Genomic DNA, 24,257 nt, shown 5'->3' with positions numbered 1-24,257 from the left:
ACCATTTACCGTTCAAGACCCAGACTCCGGCTAAGGGCTGACCTTGCAAGCAGACCTGTCACTATCTTAACGCCTCTGCCGTGCTCAGCTGTGTGTCAGACTAGCGGCTCACACCCTCTTCAGCCCCTGACCATCAATCCCTGTTTCCCACCTGTGCTGGCTGGCTTTTCCCCCAAATCCGCTTTTGTCTATCCCGGATCTCACTGCCTTGCACCTTTTGAATGTGTTTCAGATTCACCCCTTCTCCTCCCACCTGAACCCCACCACAGCCTCCTGGGGTGTCCAGTCCTGGGCCTCCCAGGCTGTCAGTCCCCCGGTTGGCGCTAAGCCTCAATTCGAGAACACAGATCTGAGATATCTTTCTCCAGCTTCGGAGCTACTCTGATTACTTTCCGAATTGCTTCTGGGGTACTGTCCAGGCTCCTGGGCATGTGGACCAGGACGCTGTGATGACCGGGTTCCCCTGGTTCCTGGTCAGTCTGGCTCGGCCACACTGCCTGATGGGGTGGCTCTGTCCTTTGCTTGTGGCCTCTCCGCCCCAGAGCTCAACATTCAGGGATTCCTTGTGTCTTGCTCAGCATACTGTCTCTGGGCCTCTGCTTAGCACTGACCACAGCTCCAAGATGACACTCCCCCAGGGACGTCAGCCCACCCCAGCCCCCTTCCTCCTCACTGGACTCCCGAAACGCATCTTAGATTCTCCTGCGTGAACTTGGAGGTGTGCACGTAAAGGGGCGAGTGTTTCAGCCTTGTACCCCCCCCACTGCCGCCCCTCTGCTCCGCAGCCCATGTTCCTGGTGTATCGGGTCAGAGCTCCAAGAACTTCATCCTTCAGGTGTTTCTGTGGGGTCCGTTTGACATACCCACTTCCTGTACTGCTTTTTCAAGCTGATGTCCGAGAGACTTGTTGGCTACACACAGCAGTCACACCAGGGAGACTGCGTCCTGAATAATTAGTGTGCACGTGCCACGCCCGACAGTGACCTCTGGAAACGCCAGGACAGGGTGTCTTTCTGGGCCACTTTCACTTCTGTCCAGGCCCGTGCACCACGGGAGCCGGGAGCTCCTCACAGGCAGGGCTGCGCGGTATGTTTTAATACCTGACACTGCGTAGGCAGTCCTGGTGTTGGAGGATGATTTTTTTTTTTAAGGTACAGTCATGTTCTTGGTATAAATATAAAGTGAACACTTGTCAGATTTCCTGATTCAGTAATTAATGAGGGACCAGTAAGACGTCACAACCAGCTCGAAGTAGAGTTCAAAGTCCCGGATGCATCTGGACAAACGCGGGTTTACAAAGTGGTGCGGGCCCGCCGGGAGGCGGGTGTAGGGTAGGGGCCCTTCTACCGGACAGGCTGCGTTTGTGTGTCTGTTGGCGTATCTGACTGGTGGAGTTGGAAGGTAGCTGCAGATGGTGAGAGGTGGCATAGGCACCTAACCCAGAAGGGCACATGCCAGGCGGTGCCTGCGTCCCCTGCCGACACCAGGCCTCATGCTGGTCTGTTTCTCAGCCTTCCCTGACAGCCGTACAGCGGAGGCTCCGGGTTCCACGTTCAGCCCTTCCTCTTGCTACCTGTGTGGCCGGCCCTGCCCAGGGTCACCTCTCTGTGCCTCAGCTCTCTCCTCTGGGGACAGGGATGTGTAAGTTTACAGCGTGGTCAGTGGGGAGGGACTTGCTGCTGGGAGGCCTGTTCTGGTTGTTACCCATCTTCAGGAGCTTTGTCTGAACCCCTGTGTGATGAAAACCAGCAGCTCACTCGGTCAGACACTGGGTGGCTGTTAGCGGGCACAGCCACCAGGATGCCCATGCCAGTGAAGTCATAGAATATGATGAGGCAGTGGGGACTACAGCAGCTGTGGGTGGCTGGGGGTCACTGCAGGCGTCGGGAGGGCTCTCCCTCCGCTCATGGGTGTCACAGTTGACACAAAAGGACATCAATTAAAGCTGGAGCTGGGCTGAGTGCTCCTGTGGCCTCCATCCGGGAGAAACGTGGTAACAAACAGGAAAGCTAGCGCACAGCCTAGGTGTTAGACTGGGGTCTCTGAATGGGGAGAAACGGGCATTTCTTTATTTTCTCCCCCAATCCTGGGGTGACGTGGAGTGAGGTCAGCATTGATATCACCACGTATACACAGATGGGACCAACAGCACAGGGGTGCTTTTAATACAAAATAAACACCTGTATTAAGGAAAAATGACACATCATCTCCAGATAGCTGCCAAGTTGAAATTAACTACAGAATTATCCAAACAGGGGAAAGAGCTTCAGTTTAAGCTGTTTTAGGAAAGAGAGCTACCCAAAGGGTGTAGGGTGTAGCTGGGACCTCTGTGTTTAGCAACCTTAGCCTGCCCCCCACTCCCACATCAGATTGCCATTTGGGGACAGTTCTGTCCCATCTGCACCATCTCAGGTCACAGGTGACTGGCCACCACTGAGACACACAGTTGCTGCTTCACATTGGCTGTTGAACCTCTACTCACTTCGTACATGGGATATGTTCTCTAAAAATGAAGGTGTCTGGGCCCTGGCCAGTTGGCTCAGTGGTAGAGTGCCAGCCTAGCATATGGAAATCCCGGGTTCAATTCCTAGCCAGGGCATATAGGAGAAGCGACCATCTGCTTCTCCACCCTTCCCCCTCTCCTTTCTCTTTGTCTCTCTCTCTTCCCCTCCCGCAGCCAAAGCTCCATGGGAGCAAAGTTGGCCCGGGCGCTGAGGATGGCTCCATGGCCTCCGCCTCAGACGCTAGAATGGCTCCGGTTGCAACGGAGCAGCGGCCCAGATGGACAGAGCATCGCCCCCTGGTAGGCATGCTGGGATTTCCCTCAGGCGCATGCAGAAGTCTGACTGCCTCCCCGTTTCTTACTTCAGAAAAAATACAAAAACAAAAACAAAAGTGTCTGGCCGTGGCTGGCTGGCTGCATGAATAGAGCATCAGCCCCTGTGCACCGAGGTTGTGGGTTTGGTCCCCAGTTAGGGAACATATGAGATACAGTCAGTGAGCACACAGCTAGATGGAACAATGAAGTGGAACAGTGAGTTGATGCTTTCACTCTCCCTGCCTCCCACTCTTTCCCCCGCTTCCCCTGATCAATGGAAAAATTCTAAAAAAGAGGTGCCCGCCACACCCTATGTGTTTATGGAAGAGCTTTGTGGGCCCTGTGCCCACAGGATGCTCAGCCCAGCGCCACTCTATGTGACCTGCTGACACCCGGCTCTGAGACACACCTTTAGCGAAGACAGGGCAGGACCGTGTGCCTATGTTCTGGCCGGGGGGGGGGGGGGGGGGGATGCTGTGAAGGTGCTGTAGAGAAACCAGGAGGGTGGTCAGGGAGCGGTCAGCCATGGTGGGCAGGGAAGGTTGATGGGGAAGGAAGCAGATGTACCAGGTAAGTGGGGCCCGCCCCGTCAAACCCCAGCACACTCCGGCCACAGCGGGAGGTGCTGACGGGACAAGTTACAACTGCGGAGCAGGGACAGGGCGAAGGGGCCGTGACCTTGGCAGCAGTCACCCCAAGACCTTGACAGGCGGGTGCCACCCTCCTCAGGAACGTGAGTCACTGCACCTTCCACACGCGATAAGTTTGCTACTGTCACACTTTAAACCCAGAATAGAGCAGATGTTGAGTGACACACGGCAGAGAGAGTGGGGGACCATCATCTCAGCCTTTGTTCTCCTGACACACAGTCACGGCTTAAAACCCTGTGATTTCGCTCGCTTTTCACCTAAAATGGGTAAAGCTCACAGCCCACGTGGTCCAGGTTCCGGAGCAGGGACCACTCAAGGCTAGTGGACTGCCGAGCCACACAGCGTCACAGGAGACAGGACCCCGGGAGAAGATTTGGGGTTTATTCTATTCCTGTGTTAACTGTGGTAGACTGGCGGCCATTGGGAGTCCCCCAAAGCCCTGGACAGGGACCCTCGGACACACGGCCTTGGCCCCCAGAAGCTGGCGACTGAGTCCTCCTCCTGCCGTTGGGGACCCCACACTATGCAAGGGAATGCGATTCATAGTAGCTTTTAGCAGCAACTGGCTGCTCTGGGACAGGATGCTTTGGGGGCATGTTCTTGGGAACGGAAGAACCCAAGTGTGAGCCACAGAAAGATGTGGTGACCTTGGTGCCCAACTCAGAAGTCTGCATACAGTGGAGGTCCTGGTGCCACCTCCTCCTTGTCCAGCCGATGTGCCCTGTCCAGCCGTGTCCACTCACAGGACAGAGCCAGGGCTCTTTTTGTCACAGCCAAACCTGAAGCTGTGTTTTCACCAACTATTAAATAACATCAGAAACTACATAAAATAATAGCTTCTTTTAAAAACGTTACACAATTTAAAATGCAGGAAAGTGCAGAGCAGGAAACCATTGTGGTACCCACTCCCTGAGTTAACCAGTGCTGTCTGGGCCACGTTGGTGCTGCTTGGTTTTTTTTTGTTTGGGGTTGTTTTTTTTTTTCCTGAAGTGAGAAGTGGGGAGGCAGAGAGACTCCTGCATGCACCCGACCTATATCCACCAGGCACGCCCACCAGGGGGCGATGCTCTGCCCATCTGGGGCATTGCTCGGTTGCAGCTGGAGCCATTCTAGTGCCTGAGGCAGAAGCCATGGAGCCATCCTCAGCGCCCGGGCCAACTTCGCTCCAATGGAAGAGAGACAGAGAAAGGAGAGGGGGAAGAGTGGAGAAGCAGATGGTCGCTTCTCCTGTGTGCCCTGGCTGGGAATCGACCCCGGGACTTCCGCACGCCAGGCCAACGCTCTACTGCTGAGTCAACCGGCCAGAGTCTATTTTTTTGTTTTTTATTTCCTCATCTGAACTTCAGAGTCAGTATGTCTTGTTCAGAAAGAAAAAGAAGCCAGCATGATTATTGGGTTGCGTTGAGCTTATGGATACCCCCAGGGAACACTGACGTCCCTGTGGTAACGGGGCCACCCTCCCACCGGGCACGCAGCCACCTTCTCACCTGCTCACGTCCTCTCTAGGGGGCAGTCAGCCGTCTTCTTCATCCAGTGTTTTCACTTCCTTGCTTAATTAACCCTTTGAGTAGTGAGTTTTTTTCATGCTCACTGACCCCTCAGGAATGAGGTGTTTTTTGTGTTTTTTTTTTTCATTTTTTCTGAAGCTGGAAATGGGGAGAGACAGTCAGAGAGACTCCCGCATGCGCCCGACAGGGATCCACCCGGCACGCCCACCAGGGGCGACGCTCTGACCACCAGGGGGCGATAATCTGCCCATCCTGGGCGTCGCCATGTTGCGACCAGAGCCACTCTAGCGCCTGAGGCAGAGGCCACAGAGCCATCCCCAGCGCCCGGGCCATCTTTGCTCCAATGGAGCCTTGGCTGCGGGAGGGGAAGAGAGACAGAGAGGAAAGCGCGGCGGAGGGGTGGAGAAGCAAATGGGCGCTTCTCCTGTGTGCCCTGGCTGGGAATCGAACCCCGGTCCTCCGCACGCTAGGCTGACGCTCTACCGCTGAGCCAAACGGCCAGGGCCGTTTTTTTTTTTTTTTTCAAAAAATGAAATTAGTTCCAGTTCCAGGTTTATTAACTTAAAATCCTGTTTGTTTGATAACCAATTTATGGAAACAAGAACATACATTTGCCTTTTTTTTTTTTTTTTTTCTTTTCATTTTTCTGAAGCTGGAAACAGGGAGAGACAGTCAGACTCCCGCATGCGCCCGACCGGGATCCACCCGGCACGCCCACCAGGGGCGGTGCTCTGCCCCCCAGGGGGCGATGCTCTGCCCATCCTGGGCGTCGCCATATTGCGACCAGAGCCACTCTAGCGCCTGAGGCAGAGGCCACAGAGCCATGCCCAGCGCCCGCATTTGCCTTTTTTTAATGTTGCCTTACACATTTTTAAAATAAATCTATCGTACTCTGGATGGTCAGGGGCACGAGGATGAACATGAACGTTCGCACTACTCAAAGGGTGAATTCTTGTCCTGAGTACTTACCTCTCCGGTATCCATCATCAGTGAGGCCTTTTCTTCCGTCCCACCGGTTCCTCCCTTCCCTGCATCCTGCCTACCAGCAGCCTCGGCCCCCTCCTCGCCACCCCCCCCAACGACAGGGCACCTCCTTCCCTGCTCCGCCTGCCCGCTCTCCCCTCCCCAGGATCCATCCAGACCCAGTGGTCAGAGCTGTCGCTCACTAGGCCTGTCATCCCACCCCGGGACCCCCACTGGGCCCCTAGCTCTCAGCGCCTTTCCTCTGACATCTCCACGGACCTACGGCCCCATCTTATTTTTACCTTTTCTGCCCTGAGGTCCGACCTCGTGCCACTCAGAGAACAAATAGCTGTTGAATCACAGGAGTGAGTGGGTGCAAGTTGGGGTTTCTGAGTGTTACTATATCGGGGTTCAGGCTGGGCAACAGCAGGTCTCCAGGTGTCTCCAGGACAATGCCTCCAAGACGGGCACAGGGCTCCGCCTCCCCTGGGGAATCTTCCGCCTGGGCTGCTTTCCCTGCTGACCCCGGGAACCCAGGTCACTTCTTTCTTTGGCCAGTCAGGGGAGTTGACATGGCAGCATAAGGAGTCTGTGTCACCAGCAAGAACAACTCCTGGGAGGGTTCTCGGTCTGGGTGTCCTCCTGCTAAACGAATATGAGGTGACGCTGGCCGCCACTGCTCTCAGCCTCCATCGCCGTCTTTCTCCTGTTTACAGGTTGTTCCTGGTCATAGAGTACGTCAACGGCGGGGACCTCATGTTCCACATGCAGAGACAGCGGAAGCTTCCGGAAGAGCACGCCAGGTGAGTGCCAGCCAGGGGGTGGCTAGGTGGGTTGGCCCCAGGGGAGGGACGGGCACAGGGTCCTTCTGGGAGGTCAGCGGTGAGCTGCACTAAGAACAGGTTTGGGGAAAATGTGTGTCCTGCTCTCTCCCGTGAGTGACAAATTTCCGAGCCACTCTCTCTGGAGCCATGAACTTGGGAGAGCCCGACCCTGCCTCCAGGGGCAGGGAAGTGGGGGTTTGGTGAAACGGCGCTGCCGTGGCTTTTGTCTTTATTATTGCCAAAATCAGGGGACAGGTTCTGACTAAACTGTCCCAAGTGGACATAGCCACCCACTTCCTGGCCTGTGTCACACGGATGCAGAGCCAGGGTTTCCTGGGCATCAGGAAGAAATGGTCACTGTTTCTTTTTCTTTTTTCTTTTTTTTTTTTTTTATTGATTGATTTTAGAGAGAGAGGAAGAGAGGGTGGGGAGATAGAGTGAGGGAAGCACTCGTTTGTGTTCCACTTATTCATGCACTCATTGGTTGCTTCCCGTCTGTGCCCTGACCAGGAAATCAAACCCGCAACCTTGGCATATCAAACAATGCTCTAACCAACTGAGCTGCCCGGCCAGGGCTGACCACTCTTTTTAAATGGCTTTAAAGGACACCCACCTCTTCCTTGCTCCCCTCAGCTGTCATCAGCTCCCCACCCCCACAGCCCTGGGCGTGGCTTCTACACCCTGACTCTTTCCTGTTTTCCACAGTTTTCTCTTTCCTCGTTTCCTCACTTGAAAACATTTCATGCAGTTTAGAGTCACCTTCGATCCCCTTTTGGGCAAAGGCAGTTAATAAACCAAGGACAGCACCCCCCACACATACTCACTTTGTCTTTTCCTAATTGTGGTAAAATACACATTAACGCGAGAGGGACCATGTTAACCATCGTTCATTGTGCAGCTCATAATTGGCATTAAGCATCATTGTTCTGTAGCTGTCACCACCATTGTCCTCTCCAGAACTTTCCATCTTCCCAACCTGAAACTCTGTCCCCATTAAACACGCACACCCACCCCACCCCCCAGCCCCCGCACCACTGTCTACTCTCTGTCTCTGTCAGTCTGACCCCTCCAGGGACTCCTATGAGTGGGTCACACAGCACTCGTCCTTCTGTGTCTGGTTTATGTCACGGAGCATAATGTCCTCCAGGTCCATCCAACGTAGCAGGTGTCAGAGCTGCTTTCTTTTTAAAGGCTGAGTAATATTCGTGTGTGTGTGGACACTGAGTTTCTTAATTTTTGGAGGCAATGCCACTGTGTTCACAGTGGCCACCCCATTTTACATTCCCATGAAAGGTGCACCCCAGGGTCCAGTTTCTCAACGTCCTCATCAACACTGATGGCCGTGAAGTGGAGTCTCACTGTGATTCTGATTTGTGTTTCTCTGACGACTGGGAGGTTGAGTGTTTCTCTTGGTCTCATTGGCCCGTGCACTCAGCAGTTGGGGACACAGGGACACAGATGCAAAAGTTAGGGTCACCAGCAGGCCCTCCAGCTCGGCTCTGTGCCCAAGCCTCTTGTCCCAACTCCATGTGGGGTCCTCCGTTGATGCCAGGCTGTCCCTGGACCCCCAGGTTCTACGCTGCTGAGATCTGCATTGCTCTCAACTTCTTACACGAGAGAGGGATCATCTACCGGGACCTGAAGCTGGACAATGTCCTCCTCGATGCTGACGGCCACATCAAGTTAACGGACTACGGCATGTGCAAGGCGAGCGGCCTCCCGGGTCCCAGTCCCCACCACGCCCTGACCTGCATGCCCCACGTGGTCCTGGGCAGAGATGCTGACCGCATCCCCCCAGCACGGGCACCTCTGGGGGCTGCCCTTCCTCCTGGTAACAGACCTTGTCCCCACAGGAAGGCCTGGGCCCCGGTGACACCACGAGCACTTTCTGCGGAACCCCGAACTACATTGCCCCAGAAATCCTGCGCGGAGAGGAGTACGGTGAGCATCTGGCAGCGGCTGGCAGTATGGATGCAGGCGACCCCTGACCACTGGAAGTTTTCCCTTCCTGAGGATATGGTCGATATGGTCACAGAGCAGAAGGAGAGGAAGGGAGGAAGGGGCCTGGCCCATGAGGGGGGTTACACCTGGAATACACGCCCTTAGTCTGTTCCCAGCGTGTGTCACCATCTGGGCCCTATGCTCAGTTGAGCTCGTGCAGCCCCTCTCTTATCCTGTGTTTACTCCGGTGTCCTAATAAAGGACATTGGGCAGGATTCCTCTTCCCAAGGAGAGAAGGAGGAGACTCACAGAGCAAAGACAAACCAGGGTTCGCTGTCCCAGGTTAGCGGTGCCACCAGCAGCTGCTGGAAAAACCGCTGTACCCCATGACAGATCCCCTACCGCCCCGAGGACCCTGCAGATCTCTCTGTGCCCTTCTTCCTCAGGGTGTGAGACAGAAGGGACCAATGCATGTGCACGCGCTGGTGTTTTCAGTGAAGCTTGTTGCAGATGTGCCAGCCACTACTCAGCATCACCTTCTTTGCCGTTAAAATAGGGGCGGGGGTAGGCAGGGTGGGCAGGACCTGCCCTCTCAGATAATCGGGCACCAGGGTGTCAGTATGATGGGCATCACTTAGCTGGAGGAGGGCAGACAGCAGATTGCTGGACCACAAAGAGACGAGGCCTTGGGGACAGCGGGCTGTCTACGAGCAAAACTGAGTCAGACTCTCCCACGCCTCCATTTGCTTAAAGCACATTCCTGACTGGACTGGTCAGCTGCACTTGCACATGAGGCCGAAACAAGGAATGTAGGAAAGAAATGCGGGAAAGTGGCTTAGAGAAAGGGAATGTCCAAGCTTGGCTAAGTAACAGCAGACACGAGGAAGGACAGTTGACCCACAGGTGGGGTCAGTCTCACGCGTCTGTGAGGTCAAAGGTGCCACACGCAGAATTAAAAGGCCAGGTTACCACCTGGAAAACCAGTGGGGAGCCCACCCGGTCAGGGAGGCACTGCCCTAGAGTGAAAGAGCTTTGCAAATAATTAGAAGAGACCAGCACCCCCAGGACAGCAGATGGCGGGTGGGGAGGCCAGGACGCCCAGAGAGGTTGAGGACGTGTCATACAACCCAGTGACAGGCTTGTTGGGCAGCCAGCGCGTGAGGTGGACCCCAGCGTGACAGGCCTGTGTTCCTTCCAGGGTTCAGCGTGGACTGGTGGGCGCTGGGGGTCCTGATGTTTGAGATGATGGCCGGGCGCTCCCCCTTCGACATCATCACCGACAACCCCGACATGAACACCGAAGACTATCTGTTCCAAGGTGACAGTGTGGCTGGGAGGGTCCCCAGGCGGGTCCTCATCCCCTGCGGACTAGGTCTGGCCCCCCGTGTTTTCAGAGACCTGCCACAGGCTAGGGAGGGACACTGCTCTTTTCTGTCTTGACTTAGCTCAGACTCCTTCCTGCCTCGGCCAGGTACACCCCGGAGGCCTGGGGGGCGGGGAGGGGGACTTGCTCAGGCAGGACATTGGTGGCCCCATTCCAGCCCTGTCATGGCTCCCTACCGTGTAGCAGCACCTGCCCTGGGATCCAGGGCGTCTGTCCCCATGGCACCCTCTGGTGGCCATGTGCGGCTGTGCCATGTACATGGGCATGCTGAGCACGTGACCACGTGTGCCAGATTGGGCTGTAGGAAGGGGTGCTGGGCTCCTTCACTGCTGGGCACAGCGGACATGGGGAGGGGCACAGCGAAGGGCGCGGTTTCTCACCATGGCCCCCATCTCTGCAGTGATCCTGGAGAAGCCCATCCGTATCCCCCGGTTCCTCTCAGTCAAGGCCTCCCACGTCCTGAAAGGATTCTTGAACAAGGTATGTTCATGCGCGGTCACTGGGACAGATGTCTGTGCATGTGTGGCGCACTTGGCTGCTCTCCGTGGTGGCTCGGGGACGCCCCGCTGTGAGCAGGACTCTGCCTCCTTTTCCAGCGGGTCCTGCGGGCTGTCGCTTCTTACTCAGTCTCAACAAGACAGCATGAAGAGAAGTAACCCCAGAGAGAGATGGAGTGAGGAGGCTGAGGGTGCCGGAGGGACCGTTTCCCAAGGGAGTGCTGAGCCTCCCGGCTAATGGGGAACAGGCAAGCCCCTGCCACGCACAGGCCACGATCCAGGCTTCTTTGCTCCTTGCTGACGTGCCCTTGTTTGAACTCTGACCTCTAGGACCCCAAAGAGAGGCTCGGCTGCCGGCCACAGACTGGATTTTCCGACATCAAGTCTCACGCATTCTTCCGCAGCATAGACTGGGACCTGGTAAAGCATCACAGAACCCCAGTCCCCTCCCCCGCAGTGACTGGTCAGCACTGCCTTGTTAGGGGTGTTGGGGGGTGGCTGGAAGCTCACATGACAAAACAGGGATGGAGCCTCTTGGTGATCCTGGGGGAGTCTTGCCTGGTATACCCTGGCCATGCCCCCCGGGGCCACATGGGGGACGCCCTAGTGTGCGGCCATACCCCTAGTGATTCTGTGCAGGTCACAGGTCAGGGCGGGCCGACCCAGAGAAAGGCATTTCCTTTGGTTTCCTATTGGTTGGTTGGTTTTCCAAAACCTGGTGTTCTCTGCCCGCCCGAAGCAGCCAAGGAGCACGGTGTCCAAGCAGGTTCGAGTTTAGCGCTATGGTTCCCGGTATTAACGAAGAACGGAACCTAATTTGTTTGCAATATAGACATGGTTGCCGAGTTACTGAAGTAAAACCTTGGAAATGGAAAACATGCCATTTTGGAGAAAAGATTACGTAGCTAATGAAGTTGGTGTCAAACGTTTGCTTGAACTAGATGGGCAGGAAGCCAGCTCTAAAGGTGGGCGGGCGTGTCCCTCCTGTCACAGGCTTGTTTGCAGGGCGGGGCAGGCTGCCCCGGCCCAGTGAGGGACTTGTGTGACTGTCTGGCCCAGCTGGATTGAGCAGAATCTGAGCCCCTCCTGCAGTTAGTGCAAACGTGACAGGGTATTCAGAGCACTGACACGTTTTAAGAAACTGACTTTGAATTTCCTCACTTAATTGTGTTCCGCAAGCACAAGGCTGAAGGAACCTGGACCTTGGCTGGTTGCTAACCCTTATTCAAGCGGCTCAGGCACACGTGGTCAGGGCCAGGCTGTGCTTAGTGCCCATGTCCTCGCCCCCAGGATGGTCCTTAGCCTGGCGGCCATGCTGGCCTGTGACCCTTGACCCAGCAGGTATAGGGTTCTGCTAAGTGTGGCTCTGGCGCTGCCATCATCTTGGGCTGTGCTGGCCTGCAGCGCTGCACCCTCTGGTCACTGGCCACTGTGTCCTTGGGGCGGCCGGGTTGCAAGCATGTCCCCAATCCCTGTCTAATGCCTTCCAGGAACACAGGATAAGAACTGATGGCCTGGGCGTGAACATGGGCACCTTCTTCCATGAGCAGTGCTTGTGTCTGAGCCGCACGAGCTGGCTGCTGGGTGGTGACACCCCCATGGTGGCCGCTGTTCACAGGTGCAGCCGCGCCAGTTGGCTGGGAGCGCGTGTGTGAAGAGGGTTGCAAGCTGGAGCATGGTGCCAGGGTGACTTGACAGGGATTGATTTCTGTGAGCAGCATGGAGGCAGAGGAGGGGAAGGAGTATTTTGACAGAGAGGGAGCCGGAGTCCCTCCGTCCTCACGGGTCCCCACGGGAGGTGACGTCTCGCTGGCCGGGCCCCTTGCTCAGAGTGTGGGCAGCACCTTGTGCCTGACGCAGCCCCAAACCAGTGTGGTTTCCTGGCGTCCCACATCTTACTGTCTCAGAACCACCAAGGGCTGCGCAGCCCCCTGCCCATGCCTGAGCCCCCATGCTGAGCTGTCCAGCTGGGGTCCAGGGACCACGCTCCTCAGGCTCAGGGTTTCTAGGTGGTCGGTCATTTGCCAACCAGCAGTGGTGTTGTGCACAGTGTCTGGCTCTTTGCTGGAATACTCCATGTTCTCGGCGAGCACAGAGAATAACCTGACAGGCAGCTCCCGCTGACTGTGGGTTCCCCGTGGGTGTCGGGTCTATGCAGGTCCGTCCCCAGTGTCGCACCTGAAAACTCAGCGTCTAAATCGTTTGAGGCCATGGTCTTGTCCCCATACCTCAGTCCTAGACCCAGAACTGCTCCACTCCCGCCAAGGCCAGGGGCAGGGCCTATCAGTTCTCAGTCCCCGTCCTTGTACTCTCCCTGCCGCCCCAGGGGCCCAGCCCTGGCATGGGAGGCCCCGTCCCCAGCAGATCAATGGCCTGAATTTTTTCCCTAGTCGACTGCCAGCTCCTCTAGCTCCGCATCCACTGTGTTCCTACTGCCCGCCTGCACTTGGGGAATTTCAGGAAGGAGTTTCCTGTTTTGTCCAGATTACTATAGTTGTCTTCGGCAGGGCGGTGGTTTTGGACATGGGTGTTCTGTGTCACACTGTGACTCCACGGCCCCTCCCACCCCAGCATGCAGCACCGGCCTTCCCCCAGCTCTGGCTGGAGACACTGCAGTCACCCTCAACCCCTCCTGCATCCCGCACAGGGCCTCGGCACACCTGCCACATTCTGCCAACAGGCCCTGCGTGGCTGGAGCCCCGGCCACTACAGCAGACTCCCCCCAGCCCCCCCCCTCCCAGTATTCTCTTTCCGGTGACCCCCAGCTTGGCTGAGCGTGACCGGCACAGGAACATCGCTACGGGTGACTCTGTTCCCAACCACTGCTTTTTTCTTTTCTTATTTTAACGTTTTATAACTTTATTCGACAGCACATTCACTGGTTGTAGATCTGTTAGAGTGGTGACAGGTGTGTAGGTGACTGTCCAATAGAGCTGCTTTGGTGATTCCTCATTGTCACCGAGGGTTCTGGACAATTGCACCCAGACACAGTGTGGGAAAGTCCTGATTCTTCTGGCCCAGACAGCATTGCTGAGCCAGGTGTCACCGCATACATACGGCATCCCTGTCTTTTTCCTGGCAAATCATTGGATCTTTCTCAGTGTCTAAGAGGCACACTTCTTGAAGCCCATGCCACGGACACACTTGTGAGCATCGATGGTGGCCTCTGGTCACCAGCTCACTGATGGGAGAATGGCCCTTCCTCTTGACATCATTCTATGTGGGAGGCATTCTGCGGGCCCAGGTTGGGAGGGAAGGCTCTGTCCACTGCTTTAGACTGAGCAGGGAAGAGGAGACACGGGCATGTGGGACACTCTGAGGGGGGAAAGGGGACCCGCAGGACACCGGCGAGCACCCAGTTGCACTGCTTCCTGCCCCGTCCTGACTTCTGCTACTTAGATCTTTTTAAAGCACCTTGTGACCCAAGGCAGGCAAAACGGTTCATCCGTTCATCCCTGCCAGGTCATAGAATACACACACACACACACACACACACACACGTGCAGACATGCACTCACACATACACAAATGCGAGGTGATCCCACTCTGCCTGCAGGGACAGCCTGTCCCCTGGGCTCTGCACTCACTTTCCCAGCATCCTCTGTGGGACAGAAGATGGACATGCCTCTCTGTCCGTGGCCTGGTCATGGACACTGTTGCCATGCTGCCCACATTCCCGATGCCTGTCGGGCACCACTTGTGAGACGCATCTGTCTTTGCAGCGTTCTTATGCCCTTTGCTACCTTCATAGTGGAACCTGTGTTCATTCTTCACAGGCCTCAGTGGCTTTCCGGGCATCCTCAGCACCCCCGGCCCCATTTGTTTCTGTTGTTAGAACTGGCACTTCCCGAGCACTCCGGTCTCCAGAGTGCACAGGGGCCGCGAGCAGGGTCATTTCATGCCGACTGTGGCTGCCATCCCCGTCACATGGGGCCTTGGGACACTTCCGTCTCGGACGGGAAATCGAGGTCCCATGCGGGCGAGCATCTGCGGGCTTGGTGCCTTCTCGGATGCGTCCGGGGGCCACTGTGTCTCAGGCACGCAGAAACGCCTCCCAGCCACAGTCTGTGGAGATGGGGGAGAGGATGTGTGACCCTGATGTGACCTCTCGCATGTCCCCCAGCTGGAGAAGAAGCAGGCGCTGCCACCCTTCCAGCCGCAGATCACTGATGACTACGGTCTGGACAACTTCGACACGCAGTTCACCAGCGAGCCCGTGCAGCTGACCCCTGATGATGAGTAAGCCCTGGGGGGGGGGGGGGCGGGAAGATGTGTGGGGACACTGTCCTCAGCCGGGTGTGGTGGGAGGTCAGGGGCCACACCTGCAGCCATGCCCTCTGCCTGTGCCCTCAGAGACGTGATAAAGAGGATTGACCAGTCCGAGTTCGAAGGGTTCGAGTACATCAACCCACTACTGCTCTCCACCGAGGAGTCCGTGTGAGGCATCCTGTACCGTGGACACGTCTGAATGACCCCCACTCTCCTTCATCACAGCGCATGCATGCCAGGGAGGGACCTGCCACCGAGACCGCGGCTGGGGCTGAACAGCCTCGCCTCCGCCCGCACGGCGGCTTCATGCTGGAGGACTTTGCTTCTTGTGCCTGTGTCGTGGAGGTCCCGCGGTGAACACGTCCAAGGGAGACACAGTCCCACGATTTCGAAGGTGCACATTTTCCACAGAAAACAGACCCGACCCGCTCCACCGGGAGACTTACCTGTAATGTCCCGAGGAATAAAATGTGCCCATGGTGTAGACGCTCCCCTTGGCTGCCTTTATTCTGCGGGGCACCTGGCGACGGCGGCGCAGAGGAGCATGGCGTGTGCGCAGAGTGGGCTGGGGACAGGAGTCTAAGTGCCTGCCACGAAGAGTTTTTACAAATACGGAACACTTTCTAAATCCCGGTAAGTTCCTGTTGTTAACATTTAACAAGTATTTTTCATACGGGGCGTGTTGGTGGCCGTGTGGTCTGACGCTTATGTCACTCCTTCCCCCGATGAGTGCCATGGCCCCCGCCCATGCACCGGACCAGGATGAGGAAAATCGGATGGTAGAGATTCTAACGTGTTGCTTACCAAAGCACCAGTACACCAAAAAAAAAAAAAAAAAAAAAAAAAAAGAAAATTGAAAACTAAATCTGCTCCAAATATATTTCTGAAAACACTAACCAGTTGCCTACATGATGTCTTGTGTTATGTGTCAGCTTGGGTGGGGGAGTATTTATGTCAGTTACAATGATGCTCAGAATTAGAAAGTGTAAGATGCGTGTCCAGTGGGCCCTGGCCTTATACACCCGCAGACACACTGTGCGTCCCCGGCACAACCTGAGCAGGGGGCATGCGTCACCCGGTTACCCTCCTCAGGTGAAGGGACAGCTTGAAAAGCCAAACAGAAGGCTTCGTAGAAAGAGAGAGAGTCTTCTGGGTTTTTAAGTAGCACATTAGCTGAGGCGTGAGCCCGGGCCGAGCGCTCCTCAGCCACCGAGTCCCGAATGTCCGCCATGCAACCATGGCCTGCATCGCCACGTTCCCTCTGCGCCTCCGTGGCCAGCAAGGCTTGCTTTCTCCCCATGTGGCTGGTGGTTTGGGGCAGGTTATCGTCGGAACAGTGAAAACAAAGGAGCTTCTGCCACAGCCATTCAGCCACGCTGGGTCGGTGGCAGCCCCCACACTCAGTGCGGTGCACACTTGGGCTTCCCAGCGCCTTGGGAGCTGGCACAGGAATGCCAAGGCCCTCTGGCCCCGCCCCTGGGGCTTCTGCCTCCCCTCCACCATCACTCCCTGGACCCTGGGTTACACACCAGCTTTTATGGATCACGGAGACTCATGTTAACCAGACCCGTGTCATTGAGAAGACTTGTCTCCAAAGCCCAAGACCAGGGAGCACAGGGCAGTGTCTGAGCCAATGCTGGGTCTCCTGGGGTGCCCCCACCAATGGGATGTCTGGGTGGGATATCTGGCCACGGAGCCCTGAGCTGAGGGAGTCACCTGTGACTGGCAAGCAGGGCCCTCCCTGGGACCTCCCCACATAGCCTGGGAAGGGAGAAAGCCTGTGTGGCAGGAAGTGCCCTCGAGAGCGCCCTCTGACCTGGTGGGTTGCCTACTGCGCTGGGTGTGGTGACGTCTTTCCTCAACAGGACAGGGCCCTGGCTTTGTCCACTGAAGGCACTGACTTCAGTGGTGGCTGTTGCCGGGCAGCTCCCCGGTTACCAGTTTGGTAGCTTGCATACAGAACGTGTGTGACACTGGGCTCATGGTGACAGCCACCATCTGTCTCAGGAAGTGATGAAGGGAAGGACATGCCGCATGGAGGTTTGGAATCAAGAGTCCCCCACCATTTTGTACAACTAGCAAAGCCCTCGCTCATCCCAGACAGGACCCCTCTGTTCCTGCACATCTATTCAAGATCTTCGTGAAAACACTGTCGTTATTTTCTTTAAAAGTAGGTGTTTCCAGGAAGCAGGTGTTGGAAAACATTTTTTAAAATTAGGTTTTATTGATTGAGCACTTTTAGGTTCACAGAAAAACTGACAGGCAGGTACAGAGATCTCCCATCTGTCCCCCACCCACGTATAGCCACCCTACCCTGCTTGCTGCCCACGGTCCCCACAGAGGGTGCGTGTGTCCCAACTGACACGTCACTGTCACCCAGGGTCCCCGTTGACACCTTGGTGGTGCACATCCTATGGGGGTGCACAAGGTACTTGATGACGCATGTCCACTGTTATGGGTGACACAGAGAAGTGTCCCTGCCCTAAACATCTGTGGTGTCTCCCCTCTCCCAGCCACTGACCTTTTTACTGTGTCCCTAGTTCTGCCTTTTCCAGAGCCTCATGCCATCGGAACACAGGAGTTGGCCTCTTTTAGGCTGGTATCTTTCACTTGATAATGGGCTTTTATGTGTCTTCTGTGTGTTTCTGTGGCTGGTGTGAGGCTGTTTGTGAGAGAACAAGGACTTCTGCAAGTTTGTCTGGGGGTTTTGTATCGGACGCCCACCTGCTGGCAGTGCTCAGCGGCCGCTGTGGCTGTGGCAGAGACGGTGTCAACACCTGGCTTTCCGAAACCTGGCCAACCCCTCGTCCCAACCCCACACTGAAAGCCTAAGTGAGGTTGAGGTTGTGGCCAGCTGGCCTGCCCACTGCCCACGGCACCAGACCAATGGCCTCCCTTAAATTCTGTTCATGGGAAAGCTGCTCGGACTCGCCTGATGGTCAATGGTGGGCCCCAGGGCACCAAACAGTGACCGTTTCTTCCCCTCTGGGAGTGACCACGGCCACAGGAGGGACGGGTGCTTCTGGGGGGTTGAGATGCAGCTGTGACCGTGCAGAGTCAGCCTGTCACCTGAGTGTAGGCGGGCCACCTGGGTACAGGTGCCCTGTTCAGCTGGTGAAAATGTCCACACACCAGCCCAGGCCCATCCAAGGGGCCGGACAGTGTTCTGACTGCAGCAGGCCACCGCTGAGCAGAGGCCAACGGAAGAGGAGCCGGTGTTCTGGTCCCAACGGAAAGAGCTAAGTCACATGCAGGTCACGGTGACACGGTTTAATATGCAGCATCAGCTTTCTCACGTGGGGCGTGCAGGGCAGTGGCCCTGGCTTGGGATGGCGCAGGCTCACCACACCATGTCTTCCGTGCTGTCTGCCAGGCACTGAGCAAGGTGGCTATCGATGTCCAGCTGGGCCATCCTGTGAGGAAGAGGAGAGACGGTCACTCACGGGGAGGGACGTGCTGCCGCATGGAAAAGTGCCTGGTCAGAGCCACTGCTGGGCACTCATGCCCTTCCCGGGACCAGTCGAGGAAATGCTGATGATCTCCGAGGCTGGTCAGAAACGAGCAGAGGTCTGGGAGGAGGGGCCGCACCAACCAGGAATGGCCTTTCTGGAGCCTGTTCTTGGGTCAGAGGCTCTGAGTGCACCCTGGACACATGACACAGGGAGACCATAGGGGACATGCATTCTCAGGCTCCTGTGTCCAAGGATGTGGGCACCCTGGTCTGAGTGCGCCTCTGGGGGACAGGTGCCTGCTCAGCTTGACAAGTGTCATGGCTCCCGGGGAATTGCTCGAAGGCCCGCCAAAGGGCCAATCCATCAGCAAAGGTAACAGGCAGAAATAAGGCCCCATAGCTTTCCCATCAGGCACCTGGGTCTCTTCCAGCAGCTGCATGGAGAGGCACCTCAGGACCATCCAGGGGCTGGTGAGACACCAGGAACCCTATAGGGCCCCTGTAGATGCCCCGTATGGCCTTGGCTGGGGAGGTTGTTTCCTGCCCAGCCCTAACGCCCTCTCCCTGCCTGCAGGGACCTCCCAGACAAGGCACTTCTAGGGCCATTTTTTTTTTCGTTTTTTTTTGTTTTGTTTTGTTTTTTTGTATTTTTCTGAAGTTGGAAACGGGGAGGCAGACAGACTCCCGCATGTGCCCGACCGGGATCCACCCAGCATGCCCACCAGGGGGCGATGCTCTGCCCATCTGGGGCGTCACTCTGTTGCAACCAGAGCCATTCTAGCACCTGAGGCAGAGGCCACAGAGCCATCCTCAGTGCCCGGGCCAACTTTGCTCCAGTGGAGCCTTGGCTACGGGAGGGGAAGAGAGAGACAGAGAGGAAGGAGAGGGGGAGGGGTGGAGAAGCAAATGGGCGCTTCTCCTGTGTGCCCTGGCCAAGAATCGAACCCAGGACTCCTGCACGCCAGGCCGATGCTCTACCACTGAGCGAACCGGCCAGGGCTAGGGCCATTATTGATCAACTGGCCAAGTTCACTGGCCCAGAACAGAAAGGCCCATCCCTGTAGCCACAGAGGTACAGTGCTGAGCCCAAAATGACCCCTTTTCGCTGTAGTCCATGGGGCGAGGGCCACAGAACCACCAGGAAGGTTGGCACCGGCCTCTCACCAGACTGGCCCTCAAGCCAACTCCCTGCTGCTTTCTGGGGCCAAAGCCAGTTCCCATGGCCTTCAGCGGCCTTCTCAGTATTTGCAGACCCCTGTCCATGTGCTCTGAAGTGCCTGGGGCCACTCAGCCCGTCCTCAGGACCAGGCCCCCCACATGCTGTCTCCAAGGCTGACAGAACATTGTCAGGACTAGGCCTACGTCATCCTGTCCAGAGGTTTGCAGGCAGGGTCTCTCAGGGTACGGCAGCCTCTGGGATTCCTTCAGACCTTCCCGCAGTGACAGAGCTTTGTCTCAGCTGGATCTACCCTCAGCCTGTGTCACAACAGCCCTGCCTTGCAGTCATCTCCGACACCCAGGGCATGGGCATGGGCATGGAAGGCTGGCACAACTTGCAGGGGTGGGATAGGGGGACACCCAGCAGCTTCTGAGCACAAACAGGGCCAGAGCAGCTGGGCGCCCTGCAGCCAGAGGGGCCTCGAGCTGCTCTGATCCTATAAGTGGGGACACAAACACGATTCAGGTTCTTCACGTTACCTGGCTTGCAGGAACCAATCTTCACAACCGCCCACATGACTTAACGGGCATCAGAAAACCCATGAAGTATCTCAGTTCAGCAGCAAGGGGACAGCACTTCACACAGTTTGTTGAGTCCCTCACATTGGAGGATGCAAGTTTTCTGAGCAGTTTGTAAAACGCTGAGCCTTGGAGGAAACCCTCCTGTACCCGATCCCTTCCTCAGCCAGAGGGGAGTCCACAGCTCTAGGAATCCCTACCAGCGTTTTTCTGGGACTTGTCCTGAGACAGCAGGACAGTGCCGTCCCTGTGTCCAAGGGCTACACTGGACCCTCCTGCAGCCCAGCCTGTCACCTTGTCCCAGGCCTCTTGAGTATCCACTCATGGTGGGGAGGGGGCCTTATTTCTTGGTCATCTCCCTCGTGGTGGCTGCAGGCTCAGAATGTGCTCTGACCCAAGTCCTCGCTCTCCCTCCCTCCCTCTCCTTTACAATCACATTGAAGAACGTGCTAGAAGTATTCCAGACATGCTGAGAGCTAGACCCAACTGCACGGATGCCCACTTGTGAAAAATGTAAGCCAAGCCTCACCTAACTGCTTTAAAGCTCAACATGGGGACTTCCCCTCTCTGATGTCCAGGGGCCTTGTTTTAGACTGTGGAGAAATGCAAGTGATCCGAAAAGAAGGCAAAGGGCTCCACAGCAGGAACAAAGGCTGGTGCCCTGATGTTGATGGCTTTGGCCAAGAAAAGGAATCCCCCTCCAGGCCTTCTAAGAGTGTCTTCTGCACCTGCGTTTCTCCCGACAGGTTTGAGCCAAGAAGACTTACCTCTTTCATGTCCACCACTTCACCCAAGTCGGCGAGTGAGTCAGGACTGCGGCTGACAACAACAATCCTGAACCACCAGTATAGATGAGAGCAGGAATGCTGAGACACTGGGTCTGGAACTGTCCTGCACATTCTCCGGTGGATGCTACCAGGGCGTCTCCCGTGGGCCCCTTCATCGCCCCTTCCACCAAGCCCGACAGATACCAGGAGGTGGCTTCACACAGGCCCCACCTGAGGACAGCCTCTCTAATCTCCCGTACCCCAAGCTGTCTGGATGAAGCCTGGGGCTGGGCAGGGTGTGCCAGAGGGGTACCATTTGGGCTCACCCCCAACACCAGGCTCTCAAAGGCTTGGTTCTGGTAAAAAGTCGCAATGAAGGAGCCTTGATGCTGACACCATGTGTGAAAATGCACATAAGATCCCTGTGCAGGTTCTGTTCTGTGTGTTTGGGTCACTGGCTTGAAGGTTGTTTTTTGTTTGTTTGTTTTTTCATCAGCTGCTAATTCTGAAACTCATTCTCTTCAGCCTCCAGGGCTGCTTTCGCTTCCCAGAAGTCCAGGGGCATGGCTCCTAAACACAGGGTCTCCTGGCCACAAGAAACCTAGAGCAGGTCCAGTTCCAAAACCTGCTGTCCATTCACACGGCACCTGGCCAAGTTCCTCCCCACCATCCGGACCCCAGGACTCCCACAGCTATGTCCTGGGCTGGGTGATGCTCAGCCCACATGCTGGGCAGTTTGAGTTTCACTTCTTAGCCAAGGTGGATTCTATCCCCTTACTTAAAATAAGGCATAGCCTGACCTGTGGTGGTGCAGTGGATAAAGCGTCAACCTGGAAATGCTGAGGTCGCCAGTTCGAAACTCTGGGCCTGGTCAAGGCACATATGGGAGTTGATGCTTCCAGCTCCTCCCCCTCTTCTCTCTGTCTCCTTTCTCTCTCTCTCTCTCTCTCTCTCTCTCTCATTTCCCTCTCTCTCTCCTCTCTAAAATGAATAAATAAAAATTGAAAAAAAAAGTTTAAAATAAGGCATAAAGATATACATTGGGTTTTTGGTTTTTGGTTTTTTTAAAATTTTTTTTAAGCTGGAAACAGGGAGAGACAGTCAGACTCCCGCATGCGCCCAACCGGGATCCACCCGGCACGCCCACCAGGGGGCGATGCTCTGCCCATCCTGGGCGTCGCCATGTTGCGACCAGAGCCACTCTAGCGCCTGAGGCAGAGGCCACAGAGCCATCCCCAGCGCCCGGGCCATCTTTGCTCCAATGGAGCCTTGGCTGCGGGAGGGGAAGAGAGAGACAGAGAGGAAAGCGCGGCGGAGGGGTGGAGAAGCAAATGGGCGCTTCTCTTGTGTGCCCTGGCCGGGAATCGAACCCGGGTCCTCCGCACGCTAGGCCGACGCTCTACCGCTGAGCCAACCAGCCAGGGCCACATTGGGGTTTTTTTAATAGAAAAAAACGCCTGCCTGGCGTGCAGAAGTCCCGGGTTCGATTCCCGGCCGGGGCACACAGGAGAAGCGCCCATCTGCTTCTCCACTCCTCCTTCCTCTCTGTCTCTCTCTTCCCCTCCGGCAGCCGAGGCTCCATTGGAGCAAAGATGGCCTGGGCGCTGGGGATGGCTCCTTGGCCTCTGCCCCAGGCGCTAGAGTGGCTCTGGTCGTGGCTCTGGTCGCAACAGAGCGACGCCCCGGAGGGGCAGAGCATCGCCCCCTGGTGGACAGAGCTTTGCCCCTGGTGGGCGTGCCGGGTGGATCCCGGTGGGGCGCATGCGGGAGTCTGTCTGTCTCTCCCCGTTTCCAGCTTCAGAAAAATACAAAAAAACCCCCAAAAACACCTGATAGGTAGGTACAAGGCAGTCTGTTTTTAAAGCTTCCAACCCACCACTGGGAGGGTAATGATGGAGCTACACTGGAAACTTTTTAGGGACCGGCAGCCTGGCCCTGCCCTGGAGGCTTAGAGCTCACCAGGTCCCTTAGGGCAGGGCAACCATTGTGGCCAGACTGCAGCCTATCCTCAGGGCCCTAGGCCAGCAGATCAGCAGGTGGACCCCCAAACCTACAGCACTATGCCCTCTTGTTGACCTCCATAGTCACTTCCTTTGCCAACTTTCTATGCATGAAAAAGTTACTTTGAAAGGCAAGCACTTCTTAGCCTTCTAATAATGTCTGGGGTCTCGCGTGGCAGCGGAGGGGAGAAGCGATGAGCAGGTGCACTCACCCTGGGGCGAAGTCGGCCTGGCACATGGGACAGCTCTGCAGAGTCTGCGCTCCATCCACCGCCGGCTGCTCTTGGGTGCTGGGGACCTCGCGGGGCTCCGGAGCGGTGCATTCTTGCGGGGACTGGGCAGGGGACCCCAAGTAGAAGCGGCCTGGGCTCTCTCCTCCCCTCGGGGCCGGCGGCAAGGGCGTCCAGGTAAAGGTCTTGGATCCCACGGTGAAGACCTCAGGGGACGCGGCGCGGTCAGGGTCGCACGTGGGCTCCTGCGAAACGAGGTGGTCGGGCGGCGTCAGCGGCACCCCGGGCAGGAGGCCCCAGGCCTCCCTCTGCCAACCCCGGGGCAAGCACCTGGCCGGGAAAGGCGGGCAGCGGCGGCAGCTCGCCGTCCACACTCAAGTCCGCGCTCGCTGTGCGCAGCAACTCGGACCACAGCCGCGCACTCTCGCCGTCGCCGTCGCGGAGGGGCACAGGGCGGGGGCTCGGGGGCCTGGGGAGACACCGGGACGGCGGGTGAGCTATCAGCTGCGTAGGCAACCCAGCGGGGAGCGGTCAGCGCGGGGTACAGGGTGCACCAAAGAGGCACCGGCTGGGAGGGCGGGACCCAGCGGGTGTGGCCCGGGAGGGGCGGGCCCGAGGCGCGCTCTGGAAAGCACATGGGGTGGTGACACTAGTCATAGCTCGGCCGAGGGGACACTGGGCCGCCCGCTCCGGCCGTCCCCCACTCCCCGGCCCCCGAGGTCCCCGACTCCGGCCTCACCCGCCCCCATCGGGCGGCCTCCGGCGACTGAGCCGAAGTCGAGGCCTCCGCGACCGCTCCATCCGCCCTGAGCCCGCGCGTCCGGCGGAAATGAGCGGCGTCGGGACCCCGCCCCGGCCACTGACCCCGCCCCTACCCGCGCAGGTCGCGGCCTCGAGCCCCGCCCCCGCCGGGAACCCGAGTCGCGCCCTTCCCGGACCCTCGCCGGAGGGGCGCTAGGTTCCCCGACACCCACCTCAGCCTAACCCGACCTTCCACACCGGGGCGCTGGGTCCCGTCCCTTGGGGGACCCCACGGCCTGCTCTCAGGCCATGAGGTGACCTCTCCTTTGTGACACTTATCAGAGCAGGTGTCAGTCCAAACAGAGCAGGTGGACTCCAACCTTTGGGGAGACAGGCTGGATTCCGGAGGAGGCCGACTTGCCCCATGGAGCCATTTTCCAGCTGAGGAGGGGGTGGCGGGGGGAGACCCCTCCTTCT

The 24,257-nt window shown here is 57.0% G+C and overlaps 2 protein-coding genes across 3 annotated transcripts in view; one reads left to right on the top strand and one right to left on the bottom strand.

Moving 5' to 3' along the window:
• The window catches only part of PRKCZ (protein kinase C zeta), an 82,909-nt gene extending 67,571 nt beyond the window's left edge, over positions 1–15,338 (top strand). For both annotated transcript variants that reach the window (XM_066270665.1, XM_066270666.1), the window contains 8 exons: positions 6,656–6,742; positions 8,335–8,470; positions 8,617–8,704; positions 9,903–10,022; positions 10,489–10,568; positions 10,916–11,005; positions 14,709–14,824; positions 14,939–15,338. In XM_066270665.1, the coding sequence (XP_066126762.1) occupies positions 6,656–6,742; positions 8,335–8,470; positions 8,617–8,704; positions 9,903–10,022; positions 10,489–10,568; positions 10,916–11,005; positions 14,709–14,824; positions 14,939–15,026 (805 nt within the window). In that variant the 3' untranslated portion in view covers positions 15,027–15,338. The remainder of the gene's footprint in view (positions 1–6,655; positions 6,743–8,334; positions 8,471–8,616; positions 8,705–9,902; positions 10,023–10,488; positions 10,569–10,915; positions 11,006–14,708; positions 14,825–14,938) is intronic.
• Positions 15,339–18,109: 2,771 nt separating this feature from the next.
• Positions 18,110–23,882, bottom strand: FAAP20 (FA core complex associated protein 20). Its single transcript, XM_066270664.1, has 4 exons — positions 23,779–23,882; positions 23,370–23,508; positions 23,022–23,284; positions 18,110–18,267 (listed from the first exon to the last, which is right to left on the bottom strand). Exons 1-4 carry the CDS (start codon positions 23,838–23,840, stop codon positions 18,195–18,197), a joined length of 537 nt encoding a protein of 178 aa, XP_066126761.1. The 5' UTR covers positions 23,841–23,882; the 3' UTR covers positions 18,110–18,194.
• Between the last annotated feature and the right edge of the window lie 375 nt (positions 23,883–24,257).

The sequence above is a fragment of the Saccopteryx bilineata genome, chromosome 3, assembly GCF_036850765.1.
Source record: "Saccopteryx bilineata isolate mSacBil1 chromosome 3, mSacBil1_pri_phased_curated, whole genome shotgun sequence".
Lineage (NCBI taxonomy): Eukaryota > Metazoa > Chordata > Mammalia > Chiroptera > Emballonuridae > Saccopteryx > Saccopteryx bilineata.
This window is presented reverse-complemented; position numbering and strand designations above follow the sequence as displayed.

Excerpts from the sequence above, each read along its gene's own strand:
- FAAP20 (XM_066270664.1), bottom strand. The coding sequence starts at position 23,840 with ATGGAGCGGTCGCGGAGGCCTCGACTTCGGCTCAGTCGCCGGAGGCCG. Across the intron at positions 23,285-23,369 it reads TGCCCGCCTTTCCCGGCCAG|GAGCCCACGTGCGACCCTGA; the intron begins GTGCTTGCCCCG and ends CTCGTTTCGCAG. Across the intron at positions 18,268-23,021 it reads CAGGCCGACTTCGCCCCAGG|GATGGCCCAGCTGGACATCG; the intron begins GTGAGTGCACCT and ends TCTTCCTCACAG.